The sequence below is a fragment of the Nyctereutes procyonoides genome, unplaced genomic scaffold (assembly GCF_905146905.1).
Source record: "Nyctereutes procyonoides isolate TBG_1078 unplaced genomic scaffold, NYPRO_anot_genome, whole genome shotgun sequence".
Taxonomy (NCBI): domain Eukaryota; kingdom Metazoa; phylum Chordata; class Mammalia; order Carnivora; family Canidae; genus Nyctereutes; species Nyctereutes procyonoides.
Window position 1 is genome coordinate 14,763,760 of NW_026575128.1, and position 20,212 is coordinate 14,783,971.

Sequence of the window (20,212 nt, forward strand, 5' to 3'; positions counted from 1 at the left end):
GACCATTTTTCCCCTCATTGATATTTCTTGGCCTCTGTTGAAAATCAGTTGGCCATAGTTATTAAGTTTATTTCTGGACTCTTGGTTCTGCTCCATTGGTCTCTATGTCTATCCTTATGTGTGTATGCGGAATTGAAGCCCTTTATGTAGTCCTCTCTGATTGCATAGCCTTCCTTGTGTCTTTCATCCTGAATTTGGTGTTGATAGTTCTCTTATATTACTAGATAATTTTGCTTTGTAGTATTATATCCCAAAACAATATGTAATATTAAAATTTTATATAGTAGCAGATAGTTCTTAATTTTTACATTTTTACTTTTTGGTGTTTAAAAAAAAAGGCACCAAATATAGATAATTTAGTTTTTGTCTAATCCTTTAGTGAACATTTTATATTTTTTGTGTTTTGTCAATGTGTGATTAAAATTGGTGGGTCGGGTCACCCTCTCGAGTGGGTGGAGTGACTCAGTTGGTTAGGTGTCTGACTCTTGATTTTGGCTCAAGTTGTGATCTTGGGGTTGTGGGATCAAGCCACTCATCAGGCTCCACACTCAGCAAGGAATCTGCTTGCATTTCTGCCCCCACAAAATAAATAAATCTTTTAAAAAAATTGGTGGGTCATAGAAGCTTCACATCTTCAACTTCATATTTTCCAAACTGTTTTCCAAAGTTTTTATATGGATTTACACTTCTACCAGCAATATATAAGAATTCTTTGTTCACTTTACATCTTTATCAACACTTAATTGTTTCAGAATTTGTTTTTGCCAGTTTGATAGGTGTGAAATAGTATGTCATAAGTTGACTCAGGTTGGTTTCTTTGTTTGTTTTAAAGACTATTTATTTGTTTATTCATAGAGACAGAGAGAGAGGCAGAGACACAGGCAGAGGGAGAAGCAGGCACCATACAGAGAGCCTGACGTGAGACTCCATCCCGGGTCTCCAGGATCACGCTCTGGGCTGCAGGTGGCGCTAAACCGCTGCGCCACCAGGGCTGTCCGTGACTCAGGTTTTAAAAGTATGAATTTGTGATTAATTGAATGTAGTGTTTTATATCATGCTTTGTGATAATTTCAGAGCACTTGCATATCACCTGCCTATCTCTTACGGGCAGGGTAATGTGTTAAATGTCCAGTTAGGGTTATTGACAAATAATTTTGTTGTCATTGAGTTTATACTAGAAATAGATTTTTTTGTTGTTTATTGGAACCTAACCCTCTAATAACATACTTTACGTGTCAATATTAATAACCATGGAATTAAGCATTTTCTAACAGAAATGCCATAAGGAAAAAATATCTTAAAGGTATCCTATATTTCTTTTCATTTGAAAGACATGCTCAAATTTCATGTCCTTTAGAAATTCTTAGGAATTTGTCTCCTCTAAAACTAAAATATATGGATTTGGACTCTTTCCTGGGCTGTGAAGTATCAACATGAGGATTAAAGATGAACTAAGCAAAAAAAAAAAAAAAAAAAAAAGATGAACTTAGCAATGCACCAGTAACTCTGACATTCTCCCTATTGAGGACTTAAGGAGGAAAAATTCATATGCAGACAGTTAGGAAACGAGTATAGACAACAGTAAGATTACTAAGTCCTTTAGAGAGAGTGAAAGTGGTAGACATTTAGACCTAACTTTTCTTTTCAGATCCTGTGATAGATTTGTTTGTTTAAGCAATCTGCACCCAGTGTGGGGCTCAAACTCATGACCCTGAGATCAAGAGCCACATGCTCCACCAACTGAGCCAGCCAGGTACCCCTCAAATCCTGAGATTTAGAAAGGATATATTAAAGCCAGTGAATATCTGAAGATACACAGATGTATAGGCTTGAGCTCTGCAGTTTAAGGAATGTTCAAGGAGAGGTCTTAACAGTAAGATAAAGGAGAATAATTGGTGAAATTGTTGACATCTCTTAAATCAGTTATTTAATGGGCACATTAAATAACACAGTTAGGGATCCCTGGGTGGCGCAGCGGTTTGGCGCCTGCCTTTGGCCCAGGGCGCGATCCTGGAGACCCGGGATCGAATCCCACGTCGGGCTCCCGGTGCATGGAGCCTGCTTCTCCCTCTGCCTGTGTCTCTGCCTCTCTCTCTCTCTCTCTCTTTCTCTCTCTCTCTCTGACTATCATAAATAAATAAAAATTAAAAAAATAACACAGTTATGTCTGTACTAAGAAATTATCCCATTTGTTGTTAATCCCTACCCAGGTGTGCCCTGTTTGTAGGGGAGATAAGTTAAATAGGTAAGTGTAATGTACTGTGATAGATGCTTGAGTATGGGTATGTGTGTGATAAAATGCTTCGTGAAATGGAAATTTACTTAGTCACTCTAAGATGAAAAGTGAAGACTTAAAAATGAGTGAGATAGTGAAGAAATTACAGAGAAACCAAAAAAGTGCTCCATCAAAGCTGTAAATATAACAGGGCAAAAGAAAAATAATCACAGGGTAGGGAGAAGACCAGGATATCTTAATGCAGTGGTTGCCACTCCTGCTACTCGCTGACAAAGATTTCACCAGCTCTTTGTAAATAGTATTAGTGTAAGGATGCCACCTTTTTAAAAATTTTTTTAAGATGAGTTGACTTGGGCACCTGGTGGCTAAGTCAGTTAAGCCTCTGTCTTGGGTTCAGGTTGTGATGTTGAGGTCCTGGGATTGAGCCCCACATCAGGCTCCCTGCTCAGCTGGGAATCTGCTTTTCCCTCTTCCTCTGCCCCGTGCGCACACTCTCCCTTGCTCTCTCACTCTCTGAAGTAAATGGATAAAATCTTTTTTAAAAATCCTTTTTCCGGGATCCCTGGGTGGCGCAGCGGTTTGGCACCTGCCTTTGGCCCGGGGCGCGATCCTGGAGACCCGGGATCGAGTCCCATGTCGGGCTCCTTGCATGGAGCCTGCTTCTCCCTCTGCCTGTGTCTCTGCCTCTCTCTCTCTGTGTGTGTAACTACATGAAGAAATAAATAAAATCTTTAAAAAAAAAATCCTTTTTCCCAGATTTGTCTTTTACAGCAGTAATGCCTTTTCTTTAATGAAGTGACATTGTTAGGATTACTTTTATGTTTTATTTACGAAATACAATTAGCAACCAATATCAGCATTTAAAACATACTTTGAAATTTTATAGCTTGCTGCAATCCAAGACTGAAAACTGCTCATCTAATGATGTGATAGAAACCACAAGAGGGCATTTTAAGATGGGATTGGGAGGGCACCAGGGTGGTTAAATTGGTTAAGCATCTGACTCTTGGTTTCAGCTCAGGTCATAATCTCAGGGTCATGAGATCAACCCTGCATCAGGCTCCACAGCCAGCATGGAATCTGCTTTAGATTTTCTCTCTCTCTCTCTCTCTCTCTCTCTCTCTCTCTCTCTCTCCCTCTCTATAGTAGCACCCTCGAAAAGAATGGTCTGCATTTAAGAGTCTACAATTCCTTTGCTTTAGAATGCACCCAAATCGGGCCTTCACCACTACCCTATCCAGCATATCTCCACTTAGATGTCTGATAAGGACCTAAAAGTTAACCTGTTCAAATAATTTATCATTTGTAGAATCTACAAATTGTATTTAATCCCTAAGAGTTATTATCTTACAATATACACAAAAATATTAACAACTTAATATGGTCATGAATGATAGACCTAAATGTGAAACCTAAAAGTACAAAACTTCTGTAATTAACCATAGGAAAAAAAACAAGACTAAATCTTTATATGTTGTTGGTTTAGCAATTTTCTTTTTTTTAGATAAGACATAAGCATAATCTATAAAAGGAAACATTGGTAAATTTAACTTCATAAAAATTAAAATCTTTTATTCTTCAAAAGATATTAACAGGGACACCAGGGTGGCTCAGCAATTGGGCATCTGCCTTCAGCTCAGGGCGTGATCCGGCTTCCCTGGAATGAGTCCCACATCGAGCTCCCTGCATGGGGCCTGCTTCTCCCTCTGCCTCTGTCTCTGCCTTTCTCTGTCTGTCTGTCTCATGAATAAATAAATAAAATCCTTTTTTTAAAAAAAGATACTGTTAACAAAATGAAAATGAGGGCTACAGATGTGAGGAAATAGTTGCCAAACATGTATGTAATAAAAGACTTTTATCTTGAAAAAAAATCTCTATTTAACAAAATGGCTGGATATAATTTATACCAGTAGTAAACAATACTGCCATTTAAAAGAAAAACATAATACCATAAAAAATATAAAGTAGGAATTAATCTTTTTAAAAAGATATGTAAGATCTTTATGGAGGAAATATAAAAATTTTATTTGAAAATATTAAATAAGAAATTGACTATACTCGTGATGTGGAAGATTTATCATAAAGATATCAGTTCTTTTGTATTGATCTAGACTGATTCATTAGTTTCTTTTTAAGATTTTATTTATTTATTCATGAGAGAGAGAGAGAGACAGGCAGAGGGAGAAGCAGGCTCCATGCAGGGAGCCCGACGTAGGACTCGATCCCGGGACTCTGGGATCACGCCCTGGGCCAAAGGCAGGCACCAAACTGCCGAGCCACCCAGGGATCCCTAGATTGATTCATTACTATTCTAAGCAGTGTCATAACAGCCTCTCACTCCATGCTTGTTTTAAAATTTACATGAGGGGATCCCTGGGTGGCTCAGCGGTTTGGCACCTGCCTTTGGCCCAGGGCGCAATCCTGGAGTCCCGGGATGGAGTCCCGCGTTGGGCTCCCGGCATGGAGCCTACTTATCCCTCTGCCTGTGTCGCTGCCTCTCTCTCTCTCTCTCTCTTTCTCTGTCTATCCTAAAAAAAAATCAAAAAAAAAATCTTTAAGATTTACGTTAAAGAATAGCCAAGACCTTCAATAAGGTGTATGTATGGCCTGCTATGTATCAAGGTCTTATAAAGCCATAATAGTTAAGACATGTGGTAGTAGTGTAGGAATAAATAGACCAGTATAACAGAAGCCTGGAAATAGACCCATACATGTATAGAAATAACTTATAATAGAGCTGGCTTTAGAGGTGCCTGGTGGCTCGTCAGTTTAAATGTCTGACTTCGGCTCGGGTCATGATCCCAGAGTCCTGGTATTGAGCCCCACATCAGGCTCTCTGCTGGGTGAGGAACCTTCCTCTCTTGCTCTCGCTCCCTCTGCTTGTTCTCTCTCTGTCAAATAAATAACTAAAATCTTCATTGAAAAGAAAAAAAGTGCTGGCTTTATAAATCAATGGGAAAAAAATGGTTCTGGGACAGTTGGTTATTCATGGTGAAAAATGAAATTGGACCAAGATCTCATACCAGATACTAATCATTTCTAACTAATTGAAGCCTTTTTTTTTTAAGTTTTTTTATTTTTATTTTTATTTATTTATGATAGTCACACAGAGAGGCAGAGACACAGGCAGAGGGAGAAGCAGGCTCCATGCACCGGGAGACCGACGTGGGATTCGATCCCCGGTCTCCAGGATCGCGCCCTGGGCCAAAGGCAGGCGCTAAACCGCTGCGCCACCCAGGGATCCCTTTTTTTTTTTTTTTTTTTTTTAAGATTTTATTTTTTTAGGGACGCCTGGGTGGCTCAATGGTTGGGCAGCTGCCTTCAGCTCAGGTCATGATCCTGGGATCTGGGATCAAGTTCTGCATCAGGCTCCTGCGAAGAGCCTGCTTCTCCCTCTTCCTGTGTCTCTGCCTCTCTCTGTCTCTCATGAATAAATAAATCTTTAAAAAATATTTATTAATTAGAGAGCCAGAAAGAGAACAGGGGAAGGAGCAGAAAGGGACAAAACAGCCTCCTTACGCGCAGAGCCCGATGCAGGGCTTGATTCCAGGACCCAGAGAACATGACCTGAGTTGGAATCAAGAGTCTGAAGCTTAGCCAGCTAAGCCACCCAGGCATCCCTATTGATGTCTTAAATGTGAAGGTAAAACTACAAAAGTAAGAAGACAACAAAGACAAATGACTACATTTAAATTTAGAACAAGTGTTCTTCAACCCATGAAGTTGGAAAAGATACTTGCAGAATTTACGATCAGAAGATTAGGATCTGTTGTAATTCTCTTACTTCAGACAAGTAAGAGAAAGAACAGCCGAATGAAGAATGCTTAAAAGATAAGAATTGGTATACAGTTTAGTGATTCAGCAGTACCATACATCATCACCCTGTGCTCATCACAAGTGCATTCCTTAATCACTATCAGCTTTTTAATCCATCCCTCCATCACCTTCCCCTCTGGTAACCATCAGTTTAAGATTTTATTTATTCATGAGAGACAGAAGCAGAGGGAGAAGCAGGCTCCCTTTGGGGTGTCCAATGCGGGACTCGATCCTAGGACCCCAGGATCACAACCTGAGCCAAAGGCAGACACTCAACCACTGAGCCACCCAGGTAACCCCACACGCACTTTTTAAGATTTATTTATTTGAGAGAGCATGCTTGAGTATGAGCAGAGGGAGAGAGAAAGAATCTTAAGCAGACTCTCAGCTGAGTGCAGAGTCTCATGTGGGGCTCCATATCACAACCCTGAGATCACGACCTGAGCTGAAACTAAGAGTCAGATGCTCAACCAGCTGAACCACCCAGGCACCTGAGAGTCTTTATTTGTGTCTCTCTCATTTTCTTTCTTTTACTTGTTTTGTTCTTTAAATTCATGTATGAGTAAAATCATAATGGCATTTGTCTTTTTCTGACTGACTTATTTTAATTAGCACTATACCCTCTATCTCTATCCCAAGTTGTTGCAAATGGAAATATTTCATTCTTGAGGCATCTGGGTAGCTCAGTCAAGTGGCTGACTCTTGATTTTGGCTTAGGTCATGATCTCAGCATCATGAAATTAATCTCCACACTGGGCATGGGCTTGCTTAAGATTCTCTAGCCCTGTCCCCACTCCAGCCCCCCCTCCCCCACTCATGCATACTGTTTCAAGGGGAAAAAGGTTTTTTCTTTTAAGATTTTATTTATTTATTTGAGAGAGCATGAGCAGGAGGAGTGGCAGAGGTAGAGGGACAAGGAGACTCCCCACTGAACATATGAAGCCAGACAGGTTTGATCCCACAACCCTAAGATTATGAACTGAGCTGAAGTCAGGATGCTTAACCAACTGAGCCACCCAGGCATCCCAATTTCATTCTTTGTTATGGCTGAATAAATACTCCATTGTATATATACACTACATCTTTTTTTAATTAAGTATTTATTCATGATAGAGGCAGAGACACAGGCAGAGGGAGAAGCAGGCTCTATGCGGGGAGCCCGAGGCGGGACTCGATCCCAGGACTCCAGGATCACGCCCTGGGCCAAAAGCAGGCGCTAAACCGCTGTGCCACCCAGGCATCCCCACATCTTTTTATTTTTTTTAAATTTTTTTAATTTATTTATGATAGTCACACAGAGAGAGAGAGAGGCAGAGACATAGGCAGAGGGAGAAGCAGGCTCCATGTACCAGGAGCCTGACATGGGATTTGATCCCGGGTCTCCAGGATCGTGCCCTGGGCCAAAGGCAGGCGCTAAACCGCTGTGCCACCCAGGCATCCCCACATCTTTTTTTTTTTTTTTAAAGCAATCACTACACCCATTGTGAGGCTCAAACTCACAACCCTGAGATCAAGAGTCACATGCTCTACCAACTGAGGCAGCCAGTGACCCCTATACCACATCTTTATCCATTCATCAGTTGATGGACATTTGAGCTACTTCCACATCTTGGCAATTGTAAATAATGCTGCTATAAACATAGGGGTGCATGTATCTCTACAAATTAGTGTTGTTGTATTCTTCAGGTAAATAACTAGTAGTGTGATTGCTGGGTCATAAGGTAGTTTTATTTTTAACTTTGAGGAACTTCCATACTATTTTCCACAGTGGTTGCACCAACTTTGCATTCCTACCAGCAGTACCTGAGGGTTCTTCCTTTTGATCCATATCCTCGCCAGCTTGTTGCTTGTGTTTTGATTTGCATTTCCCCAATGATGAGTGATGTTGAGCATCTTTTCAGGTGTCTGTTGGCCATTTGTATGTCTTCTTTGGAGAATTGTTTGTTCATGTCTTCCCCTTTTTAAATGGGATTTTTTGTTCTTAGTTGAACTTTATAAGTTCTTCATATATTTTGTATGGATATGATTTTTTTTTTTTAAGAAGGAAAAGGGATAGATGAAGAGAATCTCTTTTTTTGAGAGAGAGAGGGAGAGTGTGTGCACATGCAGTGGTGGAGGGAAGGGGCACAGAAAGAGGGAGAAAGAGAATCCCAAGCAGGCTCTATGCTCAACATGAGCCCAGTACAGGACTCAATCCCATGACCCTGAGATCAAACACCCAAACTGAAACCAAGAATCAGTTGCTCAACTGACTGAGCCACCTAGGCACCCCCAAATGTGATTTCTAAGAATGCTGTATGTGATTTTTTATGTCAATGCCACTCACTCCTTTGAATTTTGTTATTTTCCAAGAATCATTTCACAGTCTGTCATCAAAAGTTATTTTTAGTGATCTCTTAGCTAAGAACTAGGTTACATCCTTTTTCAGGTCTGTGGAATATAGGCATACCTTGTTTTACTGCACTATACAGATAACTGCATTTTTTTCAAATTGAAGATTTCTGTTGAGCAAGTCTTTTGGTGCTATTTTTCCAAAAGCATTTTCTCACTTCATGTCTGTCACATTTTGGTAATTTTCTCAGTATTTCAAACTTCATTATTACTATATATATATATATATATATATATATATATATATATATATATACATATATATATGATTTAATTAATTAATTAATTTTAGAGGGGGGGGGCAGAGACACAGGCAGAGGGAGAAGCAGGCTATATGCAGGGAGCCCAGAGTGGGACTCGATCCTGGGACCCTGGGATCACACCCTGGGCTGAAGGCGGTGCTAAACCGCTGAGCCACCTTGGCTGCCCTATATTTCTGATAGTGATCTGTGATCAGTGATCTTTGGTGTTATATTGTAATTGTTTTGGATACCACTAAAACAGCAGACTTAATAAATGTGTTTGTTCTGACTCCTGCCCTGTTTCTCTCCCTCTCCTTAGGCCTCCCTATTTCCTGAAACATAACAGTGTTGAAATTAGGCAGTAAACCCCACAATAGTCTCTGAGCATTCAAGTGGAAGGAAGAGTCACAGGTGTCTCACTTTACATCAAAAGCTAGGAATGTGGGGATCCCTGGGCAGCGGTTTCGCCCCTGCCTCCGGCCCAGGGCGTGATCCTGGGGACCTGGGATCCAGTCCCACGTCAGGCTCCCTGCGGAGCCTGCTTCTCCCTCTGCCTGTGTCTCTGCTTCTCTCCCTCTCTGTCTCTCATGAATAAATAAATAAATAAAATCTTTAAAAAATAATAAAAATAAAATAAAAGGCTAGGAATGATTAAGCGTAGTGAGGAAGGCATGTTGAAAGCGGAGATGGACCAAGAGCTAGGCCCCTTGAGTCGGTTAGCCAAGTTGTGACTGGAAAGGAAAAGTTCTTGAAGGAAATTTAAAAGTGCTACTCCAGTGAACACATGAATGTCAAGAAAGCAGAATGGTCTTATTGCTGACGTGAAGAAAGTTGGAGTGGTCTGAAAAGATCAAACCAGCCATAATAATGCTTGCTTATGCCAAAACCTAATCCAGAGGGATCCCTGGGTGGCGCAGCGGTTTGGCGCCTGCCTTTGGCCCAGGGCGCAATCCTGGAGACCCGGGATCGAATCCCACGTCGGGCTCCCGGTGCATGGAGCCTGCTTCTCCTTCTGCCTGTGTCTCTGCCTCTCTCTCTCTCTCTCTGTGACTATCATAAATAAATAAAAATTTAAAAAAAAATTAAAAAAAAAAAAACCTAATCCAGAGCAAGACCCTAACCCTCTTCAATTCTGTGAAGGCTGAAAGAGGTGAGGAAGCTGCAGAAGAAAGGTTTAAACCTAACAAAGGTGGATTTATGGGGTTTGAGGAAAGAAGCCATCTCCATAACAGAAAAGTATGAGTTGAAGCAGTAAGTGCTGAAGCAATAAGAAGCTGCAGCAACATCCAAGTAAGGACCCTCCATCAGCAAAAAGATTATGACTAGTTGGAAAAATCAGATGATGGTTAGCAGTTTTTAGCAATAAAATATTTTAATTAAGCTATATGTACTTTTTTTAGGCATAATACTACTGCACACTTATTAATAAACTACAGTATAGTGTAAACTGCTTAGTGCACCGTGAAATCAAAAAGTTCATTTAACTAGCTCTGTGGCACTATTTGCTTTATTGCCATGGTCTGGAACTGAATCTGTAATACCTCCAAAGTACACTGGAACACAGATTGTAAATTACCTGATCTGTTTAATAATTTGTTACCTAGTCATTAAATTTGTCAGTTTCTAAGAGCTAGACCCAAAAGCCTTTTCTAAAGAAGATACTAAATTACTGTATCTATTACTCTTGCACTTATAGAAGTTTTATGAAGCTAAAATCAAACACAAGATTGGTTAAAATTGGGCAGCCCAGGTGGCTCAGGGGTTTAGCACTGCCTTCGGCCCAGGGTATGATCCTGGAGACCCGGGATCGAGTCCCGCGTTGGGCTCCCAGCATGGAGCCTGCTTCTCCCTCTGCCTGTGTCTCTGCCTCTCTCTCTCTCTCTCTCTCTCTCTCTCTCTCGTCTGTCATGAATGAATGAATGAATGAATAAAATCTTTAAAAAGATTGGTTAAAATTTAGACACTGTATTTTTTTAAGACACTGTATTTTTTAATTTTCCCATAGGTTTTTTTTTTTTTTTTCCAAAAAAAAATTCTTTTATTTATTCATGAGATAGAGCGGCAGGCAGAGACACAGGCAGAGGGAGAAGCAGGCTCCTTGCTTGGAGCCCGATGTGGGACTCCATCCCAGACCCCAGGATCACTTCCTGAGGCAAAGGCAGACAGACGCTCAACAGCTGAGCCACCCAGACATCCTTTCCCATAGGTTATTAAAATTAGAGAGGTGCCTTGGTGGCTCAGTCAGTTTAAGTGTCTGTTGATTTCAGCTTGGGTCATCATCTCAGGATGGTGCTTTTTCATTTAGCATAATGTTTTCAAGGTTCATCCACGTGGTAACATGTATTAATACTTCATTCTTTTTTTTTCTTTAAGATTTTATTTATGAGAGAGAGAGAGAGAGGCAGGGACACGGGCAGAGGGAGAAACAGGCTCCATGCCGGGAGCTGGACCTGGGACTTGATCCCAGGTTTCCAGGAAGGTGGTGCTAAACCACTGAGCCACCCGGGCTGCCCTTCATTCCTTTTTATAGCTGAATAATATTCTATTATATGGATATACCACTTTTTGTTTCTCTATTCATCTACTGATGGACATTTAGATTGTTTCTGCTTTTTGGCTATTATGAATAAAGCTGCTGTGAACATTGATTTACAAATTGTTGTGTAGACGTATATTTTCATTTCTCTTGGATATATACCTAAGAGTGGCAATATTAGGTCATATGGTAACTTCTATGTTTAACTTTTTGAAGAACCACAAATTGTTTTCAGCAGTTATACCATTTAATATTTCTACCAGCAATGTAAAATAAATAAAACCATTATTGGCATTTTGTTATGTATGTATGTATGTCTTTTGCTTCCAGAACAGGAATTTCTTTTTTGTCCTCTTTCATCTTCGTTTATTTCTTACCTTTTACTAAACACTCTGATTTGTTATCCATCTCCTCCTCACCACATATTATGCATATGTGTGCGTAGACCACATTCTGTTTTTTATTTTTTTTCCATAGACCACGTTCTTATATAACTTTATATCCTATGTATCCGGGCAGGCTGATAGGTAAGTAATTATGGAATATATGTCAGCTTTTAGAACTTTCACACCAGTAGCAGAGCATCGCCAATTAATATTTCTTCTGCGTTCACTGCTTCAACTGGGACTCTGCTAGAGATACTTGGAATTGAGAATTGACTAAAAAGATGGTATATAAATGTCAGTTGGGAGACTAGAACATGCCTAGTTGGGTTTGAAAAGTAACTATATGGGCAGCCGGGGTGGCTCAGTGGTTTAGCACCACCTTCAGCCCACAGCGTGATCCTGGAGACCTGGGATCAAGTCTCACGTCGGGCTCCCTGCGAGGAGCCTGCTTCTCCCTCTGCCTGTGTCTCTGCTTCTCTCTTTGAATCTCATGAATAAATAAATGAAACCTTTAAAAAAGAAAAAAAAAAAAAGAATACGTTACAGATGCAGTTAAAGCCACCCAAGACCTCTTTTTGATTCCTTTCGTTTCCCCACAGAGGTATTTACTGCCCCAAATTTGGTATTTCTGATTCCTGTGAACCTAAAACACTAGAGCAAGGCCACCAGTTTATTATATGAGATATATCCTCCAAATTAGACTTTACCAGTATAGAGCAGAATTGCCTACAGATGCAAGCCTCCTCTTATATCAAAAACTTTCTAGCCCCTGGAAAAATGTTGGGAATTTGCCAAAGAAGTATTTGTGTCATCTCTTACTGCATATCTTAAGTCAGAGCCTAAGAGCTTAAGCCTTTCAGTTGATAACTAGGTATCTGGAAAGGAAGGAATGCTATGACACATGATTTGTTTTTAAAAATCTAGCTGTGGTGAGGGATCCCTGGGTGGCTCAGCGGTTTGGTGCCTGCCTTTGGCCCAGGGCGTGATCCTGGAGTCCCAGGATCGAGTCCTGTGTTGGGCTTCCGGCATGGAGCCTGCTTCTCCCTCTGCCTGTGTGTCTCTGTCTCTGTCTTGTTTCTGTCTATCATGAATAAATAAATAAATCTTTTTTTTTTTTATTTATTTATGATAGTCACACAGAGAGAGAGAGAGGCAGAGACACAGGCAGAGGGAGAAGCAGGCTCCATGCACCGGGAGCCCGACGTGGGATTCGATCCCGGGTCTCCAGGATCGCGCCCTGGGCCAAAGGCAGGCGCTAAACCGCTGCGCCACCCAGGGATCCCTAAATAAATAAATCTTAAAAAAAAAAATCTAGCTGTGGTTACTGTTAAATAGTTTATGACTGTCGTGATAAACAAGTTCTGTGGCTTTGTGATTACTTAGAACAAGTTATTCACGTGTGTGAGAGAAAATGTAAATCTAACAGACTCATAATTTGTATTTCTGAATTATCTTTGATAGCTAATTATAGATATGGTTATATAAAGCACACTCTAGGTGCACCTGGAAGCTCAGTGGATTAAGCGTCTGCCTTCAGCTCAGGTCATGATTCCAGAGTCCCGGGTTCGAGCCCTGCATTAGGCTTTCCGCTGAGCAGGGAGCCTCCTTTCCTCCTCCCTCCTTGTGCTCTCTGTTGCTATCTCTGTGTCTGTGTGTGTCCTCTCTCTCAAATAAATAAAATCTTAAAAAATAAACTGTTCGGTCAGCTTGGGTGGCTCAGCGGTTTAGCACCACCTCCATTCCAGGGCCTGATCCTGGAGATCCGGGATCGAGTCCCACGTTGGGCTCCCAGCGTGGAGCCTGCTTCTCCCTCTGCCTGTGTCTCTGCCCGCCCCTCACCCCCGTGAATAAATTAAAAAAATTAAAAACAAAACAAAACTCTGTTCAGGTGACTTTTCTAAAGTCCTTTAAAAATCCTCAAAAGAGAGGCACCTGGGTAGCTCAATCGGTTGAGCATCTGCCTTCAGCCCGGGTCATTTGAGCCCCAAATTGGGCTCCTTGCTGGGCAGGAAGCCTGCTTCTCTCTCCTTGCTGCTTCCCCTCCTTGTGCTCTCTCTCTGTCCAATAAATACACAAAAAATCTTTTTTAAAAAGCCTTAAAAGGGCAGACCAGGGTGCTCAGTGGTTTAGCGCCTACCTTCAGCTCAGGGAGTGATCCTGGAGTCCCGGGATCAAGTCTCACATCAGGCTCTCTGCGTGGAGCCTGCTTCTCCCTCTGCCTTTGTCTCTGCCTCTCTCTCTCTCTCTCTCTCTCTCTCTCTCTCTCTCTCTCTCTGTGTCTCTCATGAATAAATAAAATCTTTAAAAAAAGAAAGCCTTAGAATTATAGTGAATTATGTTATTGCTATAGGTGGTGGCACATTAAATTAATGCCTAAATTGGATTTATTTTTTTCTAAATTGGATTTAAGTTTTGATTAGTAGTACCTATTATTGATTGATCATATGTGTCTTATTTTAGCAATTCTATGTAACAAGGAGTTTTGCCTCTTGTGATATTGTGTTATTTTGCTTTTTCATTTATAGTGATAGATTCCTGTGGCCTTTCAAATGGTTGAATAATGATGGAAATGGATCCAAAATTATAAGTGACCACTCTACTGAAGCAGTAGAAGATTATTTCTTCATATCACCTTCCAGTTCAGTTGTCTTTAGGAAGAAGCAGAACAAGTGAAAGAGAGAAAACTGAAGAGAAGAAAACCTCACTGAGGAACTGTTTTACTTCCTCCTTGACTGACTGCTCCTTAACTTCTTTCTTTCTACTTGTTTTAATTTTGCTGTGAATTTATAAATAGTGAAGACCAAAGAAATAGAAGATACATTTGGGAGCTTTATGTTACCAAGAAATTTGCCTTGAAAGCTGCTATTCTTTGGAGGAAAACATATATTCTGTCAGATTAAAAACAAACAAGATTTCTTTATGTCCTTAGATTTTGAAGAATAAAACAAATATAAATATCTGCATACATTTTAGCAGCTCTGTAGGAATTATGAGATTTGTAAATTAAGGGCTTTGTTATGTGGATGTTTTGCCACAGGAATTGATTGCTCAGAAGATCTTTTTAGCTCTTTGATGTTATATTTTTGAACTGTTGCTTGGATGGCATTATTTGCCCACACATGAGTTCACTTGTTTTTCCAGCTATGACCTTGCCATGAACGGTGTTTGCACTCGATGTGCAAATGTCCATGTATTATCTGTTTAAGCAACAAAATAGTGCCATCACTCAAGGAAGTTGAATGAGGTGAACATAGACATAGCTCTTCCCCTTCCCCCCATTTTTTAAATGTAACAAATACTTTTTATGTTCCCCTTCCCCTTCCCCTTTCCCCTTCCCCTTTTTGGAGACGTGTCAGGAACCTGGATAGTTTAAGATGAGCAATTGAGGGGACTTGAGAGAGTAATACATACAGAGCCTGGCTTCCTTGTGCTTTATCACAAGGCGTGCTGCTGGCCAGCCTATTTAAGCACCCTTTTAACAAGAGAACCTCGTGGGAAATCCAGCTGGCAGACTCAAGGAGTTCGGGAAACAGGACCACAGAGGTTACACTCTGGGGTAAATATTCTCCTATGTCTAATTTTGAAAGAAGACTGTATGTTATGTATAGTGGAAAATAGCTACTGTTTTCTGGTATATTTAATTTTGGAGAACTTGAGTGAGGTGATGTGGAGACACCAGCGGATCTCTTAGAAAAACTGATACTAGTTAGTATTTGAGGAAATTAATGGGAACTAAATGGAACAATTCTTGAGAATCTGTATCTTCCTTCTTTAGGAAGATATTTTCTGCTTTTGCCACAAGTTACCAGAGTACCTGAAGCAGATTAATCTCTTTTCATAAGTATCAGTAGTTTAAAGTAGTTGTTTATTCTTAATGTTCTTCTGTTAAAACTCAAGAATTCATTAGCTTTCATATAACCTTCCAGATCTGTGTCAAAAGTTTTCTGATTATGTGTTTTTCATAGTCATTATTCATGGACTGTTGGTTTTGTTTAGAACCTCTTTGAGATATAGAGCCTGATAAGTAATCTTAGAGAGGCTCAGAGGGCAGGTCTTTCTGTAAAGAGGAGATCTTAGAGTAATCACAGATTCTACATTGATACCAGATACTTACAAATATAAATGATTTGAGTTTTCTTATTTTCAGATCCTGGCCATGAGGTTGGATGCCTCACCTTGCTGAAAAGAGACACTGGACCTAAATGGCGCAGCATGACTTTGTTCCTGCTTGGCTAAATTTCTCAACACCACAGTCAGCTAAGGTACTATTCTTCATTCCTATAGTAACCTTCCAAATACCAGTCCTTTTTATCCCCAACTTATTAATGGCTTCTATTTTATAGTCTAGGTGTTCTTGTATATTCAGCTTTGCCTGTTTAAAATATATTTTCATAGACTTACTAATTTATTTTAACAGGATATAAATAATTAGGCAGTCTAAGTCATTGTGGGCCCTGCCACTGCCAAATGTCTTCCCCTCTTCTTTTTTTCATTGTTTGCTAAGCTTTTCTCATTATGTGGCACATTTAAGATTTCCTGGATTAACTGCACTACACTTGGGAACTAAAACATATCTGCTAATTTATTATTTAGGTAAAGAGGGGTAGAGGTAAAAGGGAAATAGTTTTTTTGAAAAATAGACCATTAGGGTGAATGCAATTTGTCTATAGTAGTAGATAACGAGGAAAGGGAGAGACTTTCACTACTACATGGATCTCATATAAAATCCTAGAAATTCTGATTTAGGGGCAATAATCTAATGATTTCAGATGTATGTTGTATTAGGAATAGACAAGTGACAACAACCAGTTCATATAGAGTGAAGCATCCTTAGTCACAGTACACAAAAGAACAACCTCAACTATTAATAAAGAAGACCTTTGGAAAGTTAATAAACTTAAGAATGCTCCCCATTGGGATCCCTGGGTGGCTCGGCGGTTTGGCACCTGCCTTTGTCCCAGGGCGTGAGCCTAGAGAGTCCCACAACAGGCTCCCTGCATGGAGCCTGCTTCTCCCTCTGGCTGTGTCTCTGCCTCTCTCTCCCTCTCTCTGTGTTTCCATGAATAAATAAGTAAAATCTTAAAAAAAAAAAAAAGCTCCCCGTTTTGCCAACTAATAGAGGAGGGACAAAATTGATGTGTAATTTTAAAAGGGGGGGTGCCTATCTTCCTTTTTTTTCTTTTTTTCTTAAAGAACTTACTTATTTTAGAGAGCATAATCAGAGGGAAGGGTGTGTGTGTGACGGAGAACACATCCTGACACAGGGCTTGATCCCAGAACCCTGAAACGATGACCTGAGCCAAAATCAAGAGTTGGACACTTAACTGGCTAAGTCACCCAGGTGCCCCTGTTTGTTTGTTTGTTTTCTTTTTTCAGAGAGAGTGCCTACTCTTGAAAATGGAGTGGAGGGGACAGAGGGAGAGGGAAAGAGAATCTCAAGCACAGGGCTTGATAATCACAACCCTGAGATCACCACCTGAGCTGAAATCAAGAGTCAGACACCCAACTGACTGACCTGGCCAGGCCCCTTTCCCTGTTTTTAAATGTGAATTTTGGGGCAGATGTTCCTGATCTATCTAGACCCACAATCTTTTGCTCTAAACTTAATTTTGAATTGCCCTTTTGAAATTCCCAAGATCTCATAATTGACATAATCTGACTCAAAGGTTGGGGATGGTGAGCCTGGGGGATTAGGTGTGGGATCCAGGAAAGCGTTTAAAAGTAGGTAGAGGGATCCCTGGGTGGCGCAGTGGTTTAGTGCCTGCCTTTGGCCCAGGGCGCGATCCTGGAGACCAGGGATCGAATCCCACATTGGGCTCCTGGTGCATGGAGCCTGCTTCTCCCTCTGCCTATGTCTCTAACTGTCTCTCTCTCTCTGTGTGACTATCATAAATAAATAAATAAATGAATGAATGAATCGTAGGTAGAGAGGGGGAATCCCTAGGTGGCACAGCGGTTTAGCGCCTGCCTTTGGCCCCGGGGCACGATCCTAGAGACCTGGGATCGAATCCCACGTCGGGCTCCCCGTGCATGGAGCCTGCTTCTCCCTCTGCCTGTGTCTCTGCCTCTCTCTCTCCCTCTGTGTGACTATCATAAATAAATAAAAAATAAAAAAAATAAAAAAGTAAAGAGGGACGCCTGGGTGGCTAAGTGATTTAGCATCTGCCTTCGGCTTAGGGCGTAATCCTGGGATTGAGTTCCATATCGGGCTCCCTGCATAGAGCCTGTTTCTTTCTCCCTCTGCCTGTGTCTCTGCCTCTCTCTCTCTCTCTTACGAATAAATAAAATAAAATCTTTAAAAAATAAAAGTAGGGGCAGCCCGGGTGGCTCAGTGGTTTGGGGCCACCTTCAGCCCAGGGCCTGATCCTGGGGACCTGGGATCGAGTCCCGCATCGGGCTTCCTGCGTGGAGCCTGCTTCTCCCTCCGCCTGTGTCTCTGCCTCTCTCTCTCTCTCTCTCTCTCTCTCTCTCTCTCTCTCTCTCTCTCTCTGTCTCCCATGAATAAATCTTTAAAATAATAATAATAATAATAGGGATCCCTGGGTGGCGCAGCGGTTTGGCGCCTGCCTTTGGCCCAGGGCGTGATCCTGGAGACCCGGGATCGAATCCCACGTCGGGCTCCCGGTGCATGGGGCCTGCTTCTCCCTCTGCCTATGTCTCTGCCTCTCTCTCTCTCTGTGTAACTATCATAAATAAATAAAAAAAAATTTAAAAAAAAAAAAAAATAATAATAATAATAATAATAATAATAATAATGTAAAAGTATGTAGAGGGCACCTGGGTGACTCACTTGGTTAAGTGTCTGCCCTCGGCTCAGGTCATGATCCTAGAGTCCTGAGATCAAGCCCCACGTCGGGTTCCCTGCTCAGCAGGGAGCCTGCTTCTCCAACTCTCCTCCCTGCTTATTCTCTGTCACTATCTCTGTCTCTATCTCACTCAAATAAATAAATATTTTTGAAGAATGAAAGTATGTAGGTCTTATTATCTGCGAAGAATAATCTAGCACAGTGAAGTAAGTAAAAAGAATTGGGAAATGAGATTTCACTGTTTACAGTAAAGCTGCAGTAAACAAAGTTGTGCAGTGTTGGGATAAGGATAGACATAAAGTAATGGAAAAGAATAGAGAATTCAAAAATAGTCCTATACATACAGTCTGTTGATTTCTGACCAAAGTGCCAAGGTAATTTAATGCAAAGTGATTTAGCATTTAGTGATTTAGATTTAGTCTTTTTAGGAAATGGTTCTAGAACTGTGTATATCTATCTGTCTATCGGGAGGGGAGTGAGAACCTTTACCTCAATCTTCTATCACACACACAAAAATTAACCTGAAGTGGATCATAACCAAAGTTAAAGAGCTAAAAACTCTAAAACCAAGGAAATAGATGTAAAGATAACTTTGCCCCAACCTGTAGTTTTCCTCTATGCCTTTGTCAAATATGTCCATATTTTTCAGTTTTTTAGACTTTGACTTCTCATTTGAAACTATAGAATGTTCTAGAATAAATTATTTGGAATAGGGAGGGACATGAGAATTCATCTATAACCATGTTTCTCAGTCTGCCACCTTTACATTGTATAACCTTAAAGACTTACTTTCCCTGACCTCTTTGCTCATGTGTAAATGAGTAAAATGAGGATGCCAAATTATGGTACTGTTATGAATATAAAATTAATGTTTAGAAGTAAGTGCTATGAAACTATAAAAACCATGTCGTTGTTAAAATTGTTAATGGCCTACCAAGTTGGGGTGGCATTTAAACCATTTCTTTCACCCCAATTCTAAAATAATTTACAGAAATAATGAAGCTATTTAGAATTTTTTTAAGCAAACATCTTGCTTTTCCTTTCCTATTATAAGGTTAACATAATATCTTTAAGTGTAAAGTTTGAGGGCTTATTTATGGGTATCAATAGGGTTTTTTTTTTCACCCTCTCTTTTGCAAATAATTGAAGTAGCTGCCTTTTCTCCCTTTTTGGGATACAATAAATGAGTTAATGAGTGAATGTGTAACTTATGTCTATGACCATACCGCCCTGACAATGCCCAATCTTGGTTGAATATGTAACCTAGGACTTCTTTAACCTAGGGGCCTATATTACCCTTATTATGGCCCATATGCTCATAATGGGGGTTTCTTCCACTATTATTACTTGTTTTCTGAAAGGCTGATACAAAACATAAGATACTGAGATTGATATCTTCTTAGTCTGTTTCTCTGTACTTTACCATCTTAGTCACCTACAGCCACCTTCGAAAAACACGGAGAGCACCTACCCCGAGGAGACCGTAGATTTGGAGTAAGCCGCCGTCGACATAATTCTTCTGATGGCTTTTTTAACAATGGACCTCTACGTACCACAGGAGGTGAGCCATGCCCAACTTCCATGACTGTATTTAAGCTAGACGAAAAAAAAAAATAAGCTAGACGAGCCCACATTGGGGGTGCATGTCCATAATCTTGATATGATGGTTTGTTTGTTTGTTTTTTAAGATTTTATTTATTTATTCTTTTTGTTTTTTTAAAGATTTATTTATTTATTTATTTATGATAGACATAGAGAGAGGCGCAGAGACACAGGAGGAGGGAGAAACAGGCTCCATG

At 40.5% G+C, this 20,212-nt stretch overlaps 1 protein-coding gene across 3 annotated transcripts in view; it reads left to right on the plus strand.

Moving 5' to 3' along the window:
- Positions 1-20,212, plus strand: part of GPBP1L1 (GC-rich promoter binding protein 1 like 1) — a 58,667-nt gene that overhangs the window by 11,505 nt on the left and 26,950 nt on the right. For all 3 annotated transcript variants that reach the window (XM_055341631.1, XM_055341632.1, XM_055341630.1), the window contains exons 2-4: positions 14,133-15,163; positions 15,755-15,869; positions 19,845-19,974. In XM_055341631.1, the coding sequence (XP_055197606.1) occupies positions 15,810-15,869; positions 19,845-19,974 (190 nt within the window). In that variant the 5' untranslated portion in view covers positions 14,133-15,163; positions 15,755-15,809. The remainder of the gene's footprint in view (positions 1-14,132; positions 15,164-15,754; positions 15,870-19,844; positions 19,975-20,212) is intronic.